Source organism: Oncorhynchus keta, chromosome 15, assembly GCF_023373465.1.
Source record: "Oncorhynchus keta strain PuntledgeMale-10-30-2019 chromosome 15, Oket_V2, whole genome shotgun sequence".
NCBI classification, from domain to species: Eukaryota; Metazoa; Chordata; class Actinopteri; order Salmoniformes; family Salmonidae; genus Oncorhynchus; species Oncorhynchus keta.
This window is the reverse complement of record NC_068435.1, coordinates 24,368,288-24,380,099: the sequence shown is the minus strand read 5'-3', so window position 1 is coordinate 24,380,099 and position 11,812 is coordinate 24,368,288. Positions and strand designations below refer to the sequence as shown.

At 40.1% G+C, this 11,812-nt stretch overlaps 1 protein-coding gene across 2 annotated transcripts; it reads right to left on the bottom strand.

Moving 5' to 3' along the window:
* Positions 1–956: 956 nt before the first annotated feature.
* Positions 957–10,972, bottom strand: cop1 (COP1 E3 ubiquitin ligase). 2 transcript variants are annotated; one of them, XM_035788071.2, is made up of 20 exons: positions 10,219–10,972; positions 9,864–9,923; positions 9,605–9,702; positions 9,306–9,370; positions 8,847–8,966; positions 8,370–8,438; positions 8,195–8,254; positions 7,891–7,982; positions 7,648–7,708; positions 7,266–7,380; positions 6,814–6,949; positions 5,658–5,801; positions 5,332–5,440; positions 4,857–4,935; positions 4,585–4,701; positions 4,273–4,390; positions 3,969–4,093; positions 3,543–3,703; positions 2,723–2,767; positions 957–1,870 (listed from the first exon to the last, which is right to left on the bottom strand). In XM_035788071.2, exons 1-20 carry the CDS (start codon positions 10,560–10,562, stop codon positions 1,853–1,855), a joined length of 2,136 nt encoding a protein of 711 aa, XP_035643964.1. In that variant the 5' UTR covers positions 10,563–10,972; the 3' UTR covers positions 957–1,852. The 2 variants fall into 2 exon arrangements, with proteins under 2 accessions (XP_035643964.1, XP_035643963.1); XM_035788070.2 differs by having other exon boundaries at positions 4,857–4,938; positions 10,219–10,971.
* Positions 10,973–11,812: the final 840 nt, after the last annotated feature.

Below are 11,812 nucleotides of genomic sequence, written 5' to 3'. Positions count from 1 at the left end.
TGACGGTGCCACGTTGAAAGTCACCGCACTCTTCAGTAAAGCCATTCTACTGCCAATGTTTGTCTAAGAAGATTGCATGACTGTGCGCTCAATTTTATACACCTGAGCAACAGGTGTGGCTGAAATAGCTGAATCCACTCATTTGAAGGGGTGTCCACATACTTTTGTGTACTTTGACAATGTAAGTAGTTTATGTCAACAAAGTCTGCTGAATTGAGAAAGAGATGAGAGATGCCTCATGGTGTGATTGGCAGCTGGGTCCTATTTTCTCTCCCTAAGATGGAATATAATGATGTTCTCAGGCTGTGACTCCGAGGGACGCTGTAAGCTCACCCACAGAGAGGCAGTGCTACATGGACTCCTGAGGAGCATCTTCAGGCACACGGTCCACTTTAAAGGATTGCAGTAAGTCCACTCTATAGGGTTGCAGTAAGAGAGGAGGGTGGCTGTTACCATGGTGCTGCATGGGGAGAAAATTGATCTAAAGGAGCTGTGCTGGAGTGGAATGGTGGAAAAATAAAAAAACATCTGATAAAAGGGATAGTCATGTGTTACATAAGTTAATCACCTTCTGATAACTGACAATGGCTGACTCTTATACCAGCAAAAGAAAGAAGCTGCTCACTCAGTTAATAATTTAAGTTACAAGCCATGGGAATTGAGGGGTATAACTAAACAGGTACAAATAATGAATTAGAGTCAAAGTAGGATGAAACAGAAAATGAAATGTTTTTCTGTATATAATAATTATACAGGAACTCAAGGTGACAATGAAAACAGCCCTGCAAATAACTAATGTTAACTTGATTGTTCAAGGAAGCGGTCCCGTACAAACTGTGAAGATAAAGTAATCAAGATAAGACGCAACTGTGAAAGTCAGGGAACATTAAGACTATTCACTTTCAGTCTTACGTTCCTCCTTTTTAAACCAAGAATAACTCAATGCAAAGACAAAGTTCTCTGCAAATAATTTATTTAGGTATACAAATACAGAACATCTCTTGGTTGTTTCTCAGAAAATAGGTACATCTTGGCATTCTAGCAAATCCACTTGATTTCATGTGTTGGACGTGTTCTGGTTGCAACATGTATCATGATTTAATACAAAATGAAAGTATTTTGGAGACAGGATTTGTATTATCAAATACATGTTCAATGACAAAAGAAAAATATATTGTAACATGAGTGAAATGTCTCGGAGTCATTAGTCAATCTTCCGTTGCATTTTCAAACTCAAAATTCTTGACTCTAAGCCATGCCACTGAAAGCTTGATTGCAGAATGAAAACAAGTCCAGTTAAAAGATGTTGCCATTGGTTCAAACATCAAACATAAGGGTAAACCAAAGACTATTGAAAAGGATGACAGATGTATACATTGGGTTGAAAATGCATTCATACAATGAGTCATTTTGCATTTTATTTTTGTGCTTTGGCCTTCTTGCTGGATGTACCTCTTATGAAATACACTTAACAAGTTTATTAAAAATAACATTTCCATTCAATTTCAAATCATGTTAAGAGATGTTCTATTAGTCATTAACTTTATTCAAATAGAGGCTTTCAAAAGATTAATCTTCTACTTTTGTGCAGAAAAGCCCTCAATCTCATTCTGAATTACCGTACATACATCCACAATCCTAGTGTATGATGTACACAAAGTCTTTTCCAAAGTTCTTGCTCATTAAAATCAAAGGACTTTGGTTTTATTCATTCTCCCAATCTGGTCAGCTCCTCAGATCTAGAATTGCAAAGTTTCTATTCGACCAAGAAACTATACGCTCCAATCCAGGGACTGGCCATGAAAGAAATGGAGCCGTAATTTCCAGAGGCTTTGATGAGATCTGATGGACCTTAAACAAGCTCAAGTACCTATAGAGAAAGAAAAATACATGTGAGCAGAAAGAATAAACAATGTAGCCTACATTTTTCCTAGGCTGAAAAACCTGATACTTCCCGCAGCCACTCCAAAAGAAATCCAATGACCAACTTAATGACGTCCTCCAGTGATTTTTTACAATTTACCTGTGAAAAGTGATAACCCAAGTACACATACAGTAAAGTACACACACTAAAGGGTAAAGAGCAAAACAGTAGTTTTTAGACAAACTTCAAGTAGGGCATTCATGAGTTGGTTTGATGGGAAGTTGATGTCAAAGAGGAGCAATAGAGTACAAAAAAGGAAATATATTTTGTTCTTCTGTATTAGGCAATGTCATCTCTAAACCACCCCTCTCCCCAGATACAATTATTGCGGATCGACACTGATCTCAAAAACGACCTCTCTAGAATCCATATGACAGAAATCCGTAGTAGTGACGGAGAACTTCAACCCCTGAGTTCCCAAACCAGAGAAAGACAATGCTAAATACATTAGCAGAGTCCAGGGCTCGGTTTCCCAAAAGCATCTTAAGGCTAAGAACCTTGGCAGGAGCATCGTTAAATATCCAAGATGGTCCATCTCTTTGTTATCCATCTCTCTGTGACTGCCAATAATTTCAGAACCAAGTTAACAAATGTTGCCAATGTCTTTGCAATTGATACAAACAAGCAATGCATTATAAAATTATAGTTCAAATGAAAAATGTTCATGCAGTCACTGTTCTCTCTGCATGGTGTTTTGGGAAACTCATGTTATATCTTCAGCTGCCTTCAACACTCGTAAGCTTAAGTTCATCACTATTGGGAAACTGGGCCGAGTAAAATACAATCACAAAAACAAACCTTGATTGTTCCTTGACTGTTTGCAGCAATCAGCACATTGGACTCCTACAAGAGAGGACACAAACCATGAAACTGTTAAATTAGTACTCATGGTTGATTGACACCATTATTATTCAATTTCTTGATTATGCTTTTACTAAATGACAAATGTGGCCTTAAGAGTCTGTATAAATGTATCCATAACATTCAAATGATATCATCTGGTAATTAACTTCTCATTTGGTGGATTTAAAAACATTTTTTTTAGCTGAGCTATGCTGGTCAGGGAAATTCCGTGCAAAGAGAAGGGAACAATGTTGCTACAAGGTCCATGAATTAAGGAACAAACTGAAGAGGAAATTCAGCTACTGTTGGAGAGGTCGTTATTAAAATGCTTCATTATTGTTGAAACCAACGTGTTTCAACCCATAGCCTTCATCAGGGTTTTTCCAAAAGGTGGTTAATTTGGTATTTCAACCCTGTGTTTTTCTATTTACCAACCATGGATATTGTAGGTGGGTTGATGCGTGTGGGATTATGAACATTATCTTAGACTAAACTGTTTGTGTTTTGAGCCATTCTTGTGTGGCAGTTACTTGTCCTTGTGTGAGAGAGTAATAACATGCTTCACTGGACAGTGGTGTCCTTCTGCCTGGAGGAACGCCCTAGTTTCTTATAGACCCTAGACTGGGACCATTATTAAAGTCACAAGAGAGGCATTTGTCGTCAGAAAAGTTTGTCTGCAGCCATTTCGAGAGTCGTAACCATAACGCAGACATATAAAGAGGATATCAGACATGAATCCCCACTGATCTGACTGACACACAGTTCTCACACTCACCCCGTCAGGCATAGCTCTCCAGCATACGGCACTGACAAACTCGTTGGTGTCATCCTCTTTCTTGTCTTTATCCAACACACTCTTCACAGTGTCAAACTTGAATGTCAGCAGTGTCTTGGACAGCCCCTTGTAGTAGAGATACAGTGAGTTGTTCTCACTTCCTGCAGAGAGAAGAATGATTGAACTACAAAATCTGGCAGTTTATCAGATCATCATATCAAAGTACTCACTACATTTGAAAGCACCCAAAATGCATTCTTAAACTGAACACATCCACAACTGGTCAATCAATACTGTCCCCAAACACATTAACTCTAAATCCATATACGAATGTCAATCTGTGTCAATCCGAGTAAAAGCATTTTCACATCCACTGAAGGACTTTTCCAGCACCACACAAGATGCTGCCAATGAGGTCCCACTTACCACACGCAACATAGTCCCCATTGGAGGCAAGGCCAACAAAGTTCTTCTCATTGATGTGGCCCTTGAATGAGCGCAAGCAGTGGGGCTTGTTTACATTCCACAGCTTTAGCTGGCTGTCTGTTGAGCTGTGTGATACAGAAGAGTAACTATGTCAGCAGAACATGCACTACGACTACCAAATATGGTAGTAATTATCATATCAGGGGCCTAATAGGAAAATGCTGTGACATTTTGGGGAACATTTACAATATGGTCAAATGTAAAGTGTGACATCTCTGAACGTAATTTGATTGAGTTGACTTACGCAGATACAATTTCCTCTCCGTTGACAAACTTAGCGTAGGACACAGCTTTCCTGTGGCCTTTGAACACCATGATGGGCTGTTTAGTGTTGCGGAGGTCGTAGTAGTGGACACAGTGGTCTGGGAGAAAAACACAAAATGACAGTAGTAAAATCTTTAAAGCATTCTTTTTACAAAGTGCAATGCATGTTTCAATTCATCCTTCACCCCCCAAAAAAGGTATGAAGTGCAATGCATGTTTCAACTCATCCTTCACCCAAATCAAGACCTTGGAAGAGGTTTGGAAGAAGAAGTAGCATCACAGATCAACCTACCCGCACATCCAAAAGCAAGGTGATACCTCGATGTGGGACTGAACTTTACACAGCACACATTTGCTTTGGCCTCGATGCTGGCGACTGAATTGTCAAGGTTGGTAGACCATAACTTCACTGAAAGAAACAAAAACCAGATGCAATCCTAGATCAATAACAAAACACCAGAGATGTTGAGACTAGCAATATGTTCCCTTTAAGCCCAGCAGGCATCTTGTTTATTAGGACCTTGGGAGAAGTGCAAACAAACAACTGCATCGCTTCAACATTACCTTTCGCATCATCAGAACCAGAGGCTAGAAGCTTGGGATCCATGAGGTTGAAATCGACACTCCAACATCTTTTCTCATGCTCCTGGAGGAACATCACAGGTGTGAAACAAACATAACTGACTTTTATAACGGAATAGATTTCCATCTATAGAGCAGTGTAAATTCCACCACAACTAAAATCTCACTAGCCCAAGAATACTGGGGTACATACTTTAGCAAAGGTTTACTTTGAAGACAGAGTGGATGAAATATGTATTTCATACAGTACATCTGCAAAAGTGTCTGTTTCCATTTAGTAATGGATTGAGTGTAGTGTCCAAAGAAAATCAAACAAAGGTAAAAGCTTCTGGGTATAGTAGGAGGCCTTAGCAGCAACAATCTCCACAGCTGTGGTTTGTTTGTTCCATTGTATTAGAGTATGGTAGTTGTATTTGAAAGGGGGGAACCTCGGGGAATGAGCGCGCCAGGTGCATACCTGATAGACCTTTGACCTTTGGCCAGTGAAACCATCCCACAGGATGACTGTTCCCTCGTAGTCGCTGCTAGCCAAAAGATTCTTGTGGTAGCTGCTCCAGCTGATACAGCTGAAATACAAAACACATGGGGATGTAAGAGCCAAGACCTGTTCTTCCATGTTTCTATGAGGATTAATGAATATCCTAGATCCATAAAATCTAGAACAACATTTAAAACAATCCCCAGAATAGGGAACCCACTAAGGTAATGAACATTGTTTAAGTGTGTCATATCTATTGTAATAGAGATGGTAATTCTCAACATTAAGACAGGTTGAAAGGTCACCTGATTTTGGAGTTGCACGTCATTTCATTGACAGGGTAATGAATGTCCACAGCATCCTGGATCACTGTTCCATACTCAAACACCTTGATTTTCTTGGTGACGCCAGCAATGGCAAAGTAATCACAGTCACGGTCAAATTCAATGCTGCAGAGACAAGAGCGCAAAACAACCTCAATAGCCAAGAAGAAGTTGCATCAAACAAGTAACAATGGTTGTGTGCAATGAAGCATTATTTCATAAGAAGCATGGTAGCATCTTAAATGGCCCCCTATTCCCTAGAGTGCACTACTTTTGACCAGCACTATATAGGGAATGAGGCACCAACTGTGAACCACACTAAGTCTCCCATCAGATTGCATTAGTACTTTTCCATAGAGATAGCGGTAGATAAGAGATAGAGCTAGCAACAGAAACCGTGGGGCCTTCGGCTACACTCTGGTAGCAACTGGAAGATGTATTGTGATACAAGAGCGCTCTCTGTAGGTCAAATTGGATACTAACCATTAGGATGGTGCGAAATCTAACAAAAAAATAAACGCAACATGCAACAATTTCAAAGATTTTACTGAGTTACAGTTCATAGAAAGAAATCAGTTCCATTTAAATAAATTCATTAGGTCCTAATCTATGGATCTCCCATTTGGGAGCCAGGCCCATCCAATCAGAATGAGTTTTTCCCCACAGAAGGGATTTATTACAGATAGAAATACTCCTTTGCACTCCCCCTCCTCAGACAATCCCGCAGGTGAAGAAGCCGGATGTGGAGGTCCTGGGCTGGCGTGGTTACACGTGGCCTGCGGTTGTACCGACAAATTCTCTAAAACGACGTTGGAGGCAGCTTATGGTAGATAAATGAACATTTCAATCTCTGGCATTAGCTCTGGTGGACATTCCTGCAGTCAGCATACCAATTGCACGCTCCCTCAAAACTTGATGGATTATCTTGGCAAAGAAGATATGATCACCAACAGGGATGTAAACATGTGTGCATAACAATAGAGAAATAAGCTTTTATGTGCGTAAAGAAATCCCAGACATTTTCCTTTGTTCATGAAACATGGGACCAACACTTTACATGTTGCATTTATATTTTTGTTCAGTATAATTAGCTAAGCCATCAAGTGCTTTGTGTTTGACAGTTGAGGGTTGACATTACCTAGAGACAATACTGGAGCCGTTGTAGAGATCACTAGCATAAGACAGGGTCGCCAACGGCCGCACAGAGTTGTACCGTGTGAACTTTGAGAGACACTCCATGAAATCATCCAGTTGATTTAGGTTCCTGCTGTCATCTAAAACAAGACATGACAAACAATAAATATCTAACCCTGAACACCATTAGAAATTAAACCATGTTTTAGTTGTTTATTATCAGATTCGTCATTATGTCTTGCGAGCTCCATGCAAGTCAGCCAGAGGGCAGGAGCCTCAAGCCTAAAATAGATTATGCAAGATAATGCAGCTCAGACAGCTAAAAGTTCAACCTAGAGGGTTGTTGTTACGGTCATTTGTGGAAGATGCCATCACCCTTCCTCTTTTGGAATACAAGGACATTACTTAAAAGGCTTCTCTGGGTAAAGTAAAAGTCGACGTAAATCTAGAGGGTACCTGTTAATCGGGTCATTCGGTTAGAGAAGTAGCATTGCTCCAGATCTTCAAAGTGCGCTGTGAGCCTCTTTCTACGTGAAGCCAGAGTACTGTTGTACCATGTTTGCCTCTTACCCTTTGGTAAAATAGAAAAGACACAGACAGACACTAAACACATGCATCTGCAAAATGTGAACCTGAACCACCAACATCAATGATTCACAATGGCTGCGTCTCGATTCTCCAACCTTCTCCCAAAGTGTAAACTCATACACTTTCTTGCATGGATTAAACAACACACCACCCAATGCTTACACCAATCCTATGCTTTTAAATCCATGACTAGAAAAGTGGAGAACAGGGATGCAACCTATGGCTCAGAAAACTAGTGGGTCAGACTTACCTGGGAAGTTCCACCAAAACCTGGTGGTTGACTCGGATACTCTGTCGAATCCATAAGACTACTGTAAAGGCAATAATTTTTTCGTTAACGTAAATATATATCAGTGTCTCCTGTAAAAGCTCAACCTTTTCACAACGTTTAAAGGAAATTCATACAAAGATCCCAAATGTATATTCGGAGTCAGATAATTACTTTGGTCCTTTCACAAGACCAACTAAAGAACAGGACAGAATTTTGTTTTACCTAGGTGCAGGTGAGGGAGCCTCGAAATTGGGCACAGTGCTGTCCAAGTTACGATCCATGTCACTCATTGGTGAGTACAGTCCACTCATTTCCTAGAAAATGCACAATGTATTTAGTTTAAAAAAGAAAACTCCTCAACAGACTTTACCTGCATTTCTGAACATTCTGGGGTGGTTTTTCTGGGACACAAGTGTTTTTGTCCAGGACTAGGCTTAATCTGTGTCAGGGAAACCAGACCTCTGACTGCTAATCCATTTCAGGAGGACAGAAATGTTAGGATAGCTAGCTATGTATATTATTTTACCTCAACACGCTTGATATCCTCCTCCAAAAAGTTTAGCTCCTTCTGCAACTGCTCCAGTTGCTGAATGGTAAAACACAATGTCACTCAATAACTAATGGTTATTTCCTAACATAGATTACTACTGTAAGTAAATATTGAAACATAAGATGAGATCCAAAAAAGATATGGGGCACACCTCTCTTTTATTTCTTCTTGCTTCTTTGAGGAATTCCATTAAGATCTGACGTTGAGCAGCTTGTGATTCCTATGGGAATAAACAGACAGAGTTAATGGTCAATCAAGGTATGACTACAAAGTCACTAAATAGGATTAATTAAATGTAATGTTATGAATAAACAAAAGAAAGTGTATTTGATCTGCAGTTATTTTTTGGGGGGGGGGTTCAAGTTTCAACTTTATTTGTCCCAGAGGGCAATTGGTTTTGCAGCAAGGAGCGCATGAGAAGAAATACCTTGCTGCTGGTCGCTGCACGAGCATGCACACCTGGGTTCGATAAGGGGTTATGTTATGGTTAATGTGGTATAGTTTCAGCGAGGTTATGGTAAAGGTTAGGGAAAGGCATTAAAGTTAAAATTGGGTGAGTGTCCCGCTGTCTGCCCACCATTCATTTTCTGCTGGTTAAATATATAGTGCTTAAACAAAATATGCATACCGCTTCCAGCTGTTTCTTTTTCTGTACAAGGAGTTCCAGCATTAAGTTGACATTAGCAAGATCTAGGTTCTCTTGGTCTGTGCCCAGGACGTCTTGAAACACTTGCCATCTTGACCCATTCTAAAAACAGGAGAAATATACAATTAGGCAGGTACTTTTGGGATATTGGGTTAACTGTTGGGTTCCTTCACTATTAGACCTCATACACACCAACAACAATTGCTAGGGGAAAGTTAATGGCAGTTTCCTGGACAGACTAAGCAGAATCATGGACTATGAAGCTGTTTCAATGAAGAGTCTCCATTGAGCTTGCTTTTAAATTGAATACCAGGCTAAATCTGTGTCTGAGAAACTGGCCCATAATGTTGTCTGCATTTCGTTGTAACTTTTGACCCAGGTCTGGTTTCTTGTGCAAGTGTGTGTGTGTGTGTAGGAGACCTGATCAGCTGAAGCACTTACCGGATGGTCCATCTTCAGCCGTTTTTCATCTGATCTCTGTTTTTGTTTGAGAATGAGTTCATTGACTGTAACAAATCAAAACAAGAGTTAGAATTACTACTGAGGAGGAGTGATGTATTGGAAAAGTTTAAAGACTACTTTTGACCAGGGCCCATACAAAAATAGTGCACCAAATATGGAATAGTTTGCCATTTGGGACAAACCAGTGACAAGACTGTAGGGAAGCTAGCTACACCACAGCCACCAACATATGTAGGACATTGTTTTCAAACCTAATCTATATCAACAGACAAACCTACCAAGAAAATTTGGATAGAGCTGATCCACGTTGTCAATGATGTAGTTACATTTTGGGCACCTATTGCTGTCCTCCAAACTCTGGCGAATGCACTTGTAGCTGAACACAGAAATAAAATGGGAAAACCAGCATAGGGAAAAATGATTGATGCATTGGTGGAGGTTACCAAAGGAACTAGTTAATATTGATGAGTGGTACTAAAAGCAATAGAAATTAAATGGGTGTACTGTAGCCTTGCCAATGTCATCAAGTTTGCTTACCAGAAACTGTGTCCACATTTTGTCATGTGTGCTTCCTCAATCATTTCAAAACAGATCGGGCTGAAAAGAAAATGCAATGCAACATAATTTGGTTAATTAGGAAAATTAACCTTACTTTGACAGTGATCAACTACTGAAGTGAGAATAAATAAGTGCGAATAACCAATGAGTCTGGTTTAATGATATGCATTTCTGAGCTGTTGTAGCTACCAGGCAAACTAGCTGCCAAACGGACATTGTAAACAAGAATGCACACAAATTGAGCTAGCGAGCGACATATAATTAGCAACCTAGTCAGCAAGCAAATTAGCTAAACAAGTTCGCAAAGTAGCTAGCATTTTGCAGGAAAACTCACCACACAAAATCGTTGCTTTTATCTTCGTAGGAATTCAAGAGACCATTGTAGAGAGGTGCTTGGTGGAGAGGACGTTTTCTGCTGGTGCCAGAAGAGGATGAACTGGGTCTGCTAAGTGTGGCTAAGCTTATTGGAGACTGGACAGCCGCTGCAGGTACGAGCAACCCATCGCCAGTTGTAGCCAGAGTCCGTGAGGGCACAACATTTGAAGAATTATTCACATTCGTACTGACGTTACCGCCTACGCTGGTAGCACCGTTAGCATTGGTAGTGCCACCGGTACTGCTGCTACTTGTCCCAGGCCCCGTTCCACCGCCAGTTTGCTGTTGACGGTTGCTTGACATAATTCAAGCCTGATGCCCAACTCTTCCAAGGCCAAAGACTTGTCTTGTTGTAGTTCACCGCATCCGGGCTCAGCAAGTTATTTAGCTAGTTAGCTTGCTAGCTAGCTAGCTAATGTTAGCTTACCAGCTAATGTACTAGTGAGCTAAGATAAAATAACAATGTACGAATACACACAGGCTCGCTGTTAGCTAACTTCTTTAGATTAAATTGTACGCTTTTGTCAACAAGTCGACCATAACAAAGGCACAAGAATTATACAATCTTCACCGCTGTCTGTCTACGTTCAGGGAATTGGAAACCATCTCCTGGATCTCCTCGGTTACTCAGATGTCTGACACAAAACGAACCCACATTCCTGGCAAAGATTCATTACTGCCCCCTACTACGCAGGAGTAGTGCGTTATAGCTGCGAAGGTGAACCCTGCCTGCATTGAATGAATGCACCCACACCAATAAAATAGGAGATGCAACAAAATGTATAAAATCATTTATATCAGGTTTTGTACTTACATCTAGGATAGTATTGTGTTTTTGTGAAGTATGTAATTGACTTTGTGTTATTTGGTATACATACAGTACCAGTCAAAACTTTGGACATACCTACTCATTCAAGGGTTTTTCTTTATTTGTACTATTTTCTACATTGTAGAATAATTGTGAATACATCAACACCATGAAATAACACATATGGAATAATGTAGTAACCAAAAAAGGCTTAAACAAATCAAAATATATTTTAGATTCTTTAAAGTAGCCCCCCATTGCCTTGAACTCTGTGAAGCATTTATTTGGACTGCAATTTCTGAGGCTGGTAACTAATGAACTTATCCTCTGCAGCAGAGGTAACTGGGTCTTCCTTTCCTGTGGCGGTCCTCATGAGAGCCAGTTCCATTATAGTGCTTGATGTTTTTTGCGACTGCACTTGAAGAAACGTTCAAAGTTCTTGAAATGAATCGCATTGACTGACTTTCATGTCTTAAAGTAGGGATGGACTGTCATTTCTCTTTGCTTATTTGAGCTGTTTTTGCCATAATATGGACTTGGTCTTTTATCAAATAGAGCTATCTTCTGTATACCACCCCTACCTTGTTACAACACAACTGCTTGGCTCAAACACATTCAGAAGGGGAAAAAATCCATAAATGAACTTTTAACAAGGCACACCTGTTAATTGAAATGCATTACAGGTCATGAAGCTGGTTGAGAGAATGCCAAGAGTGTGCAAAGCTTTCATCAAGGCAAAGGGTGG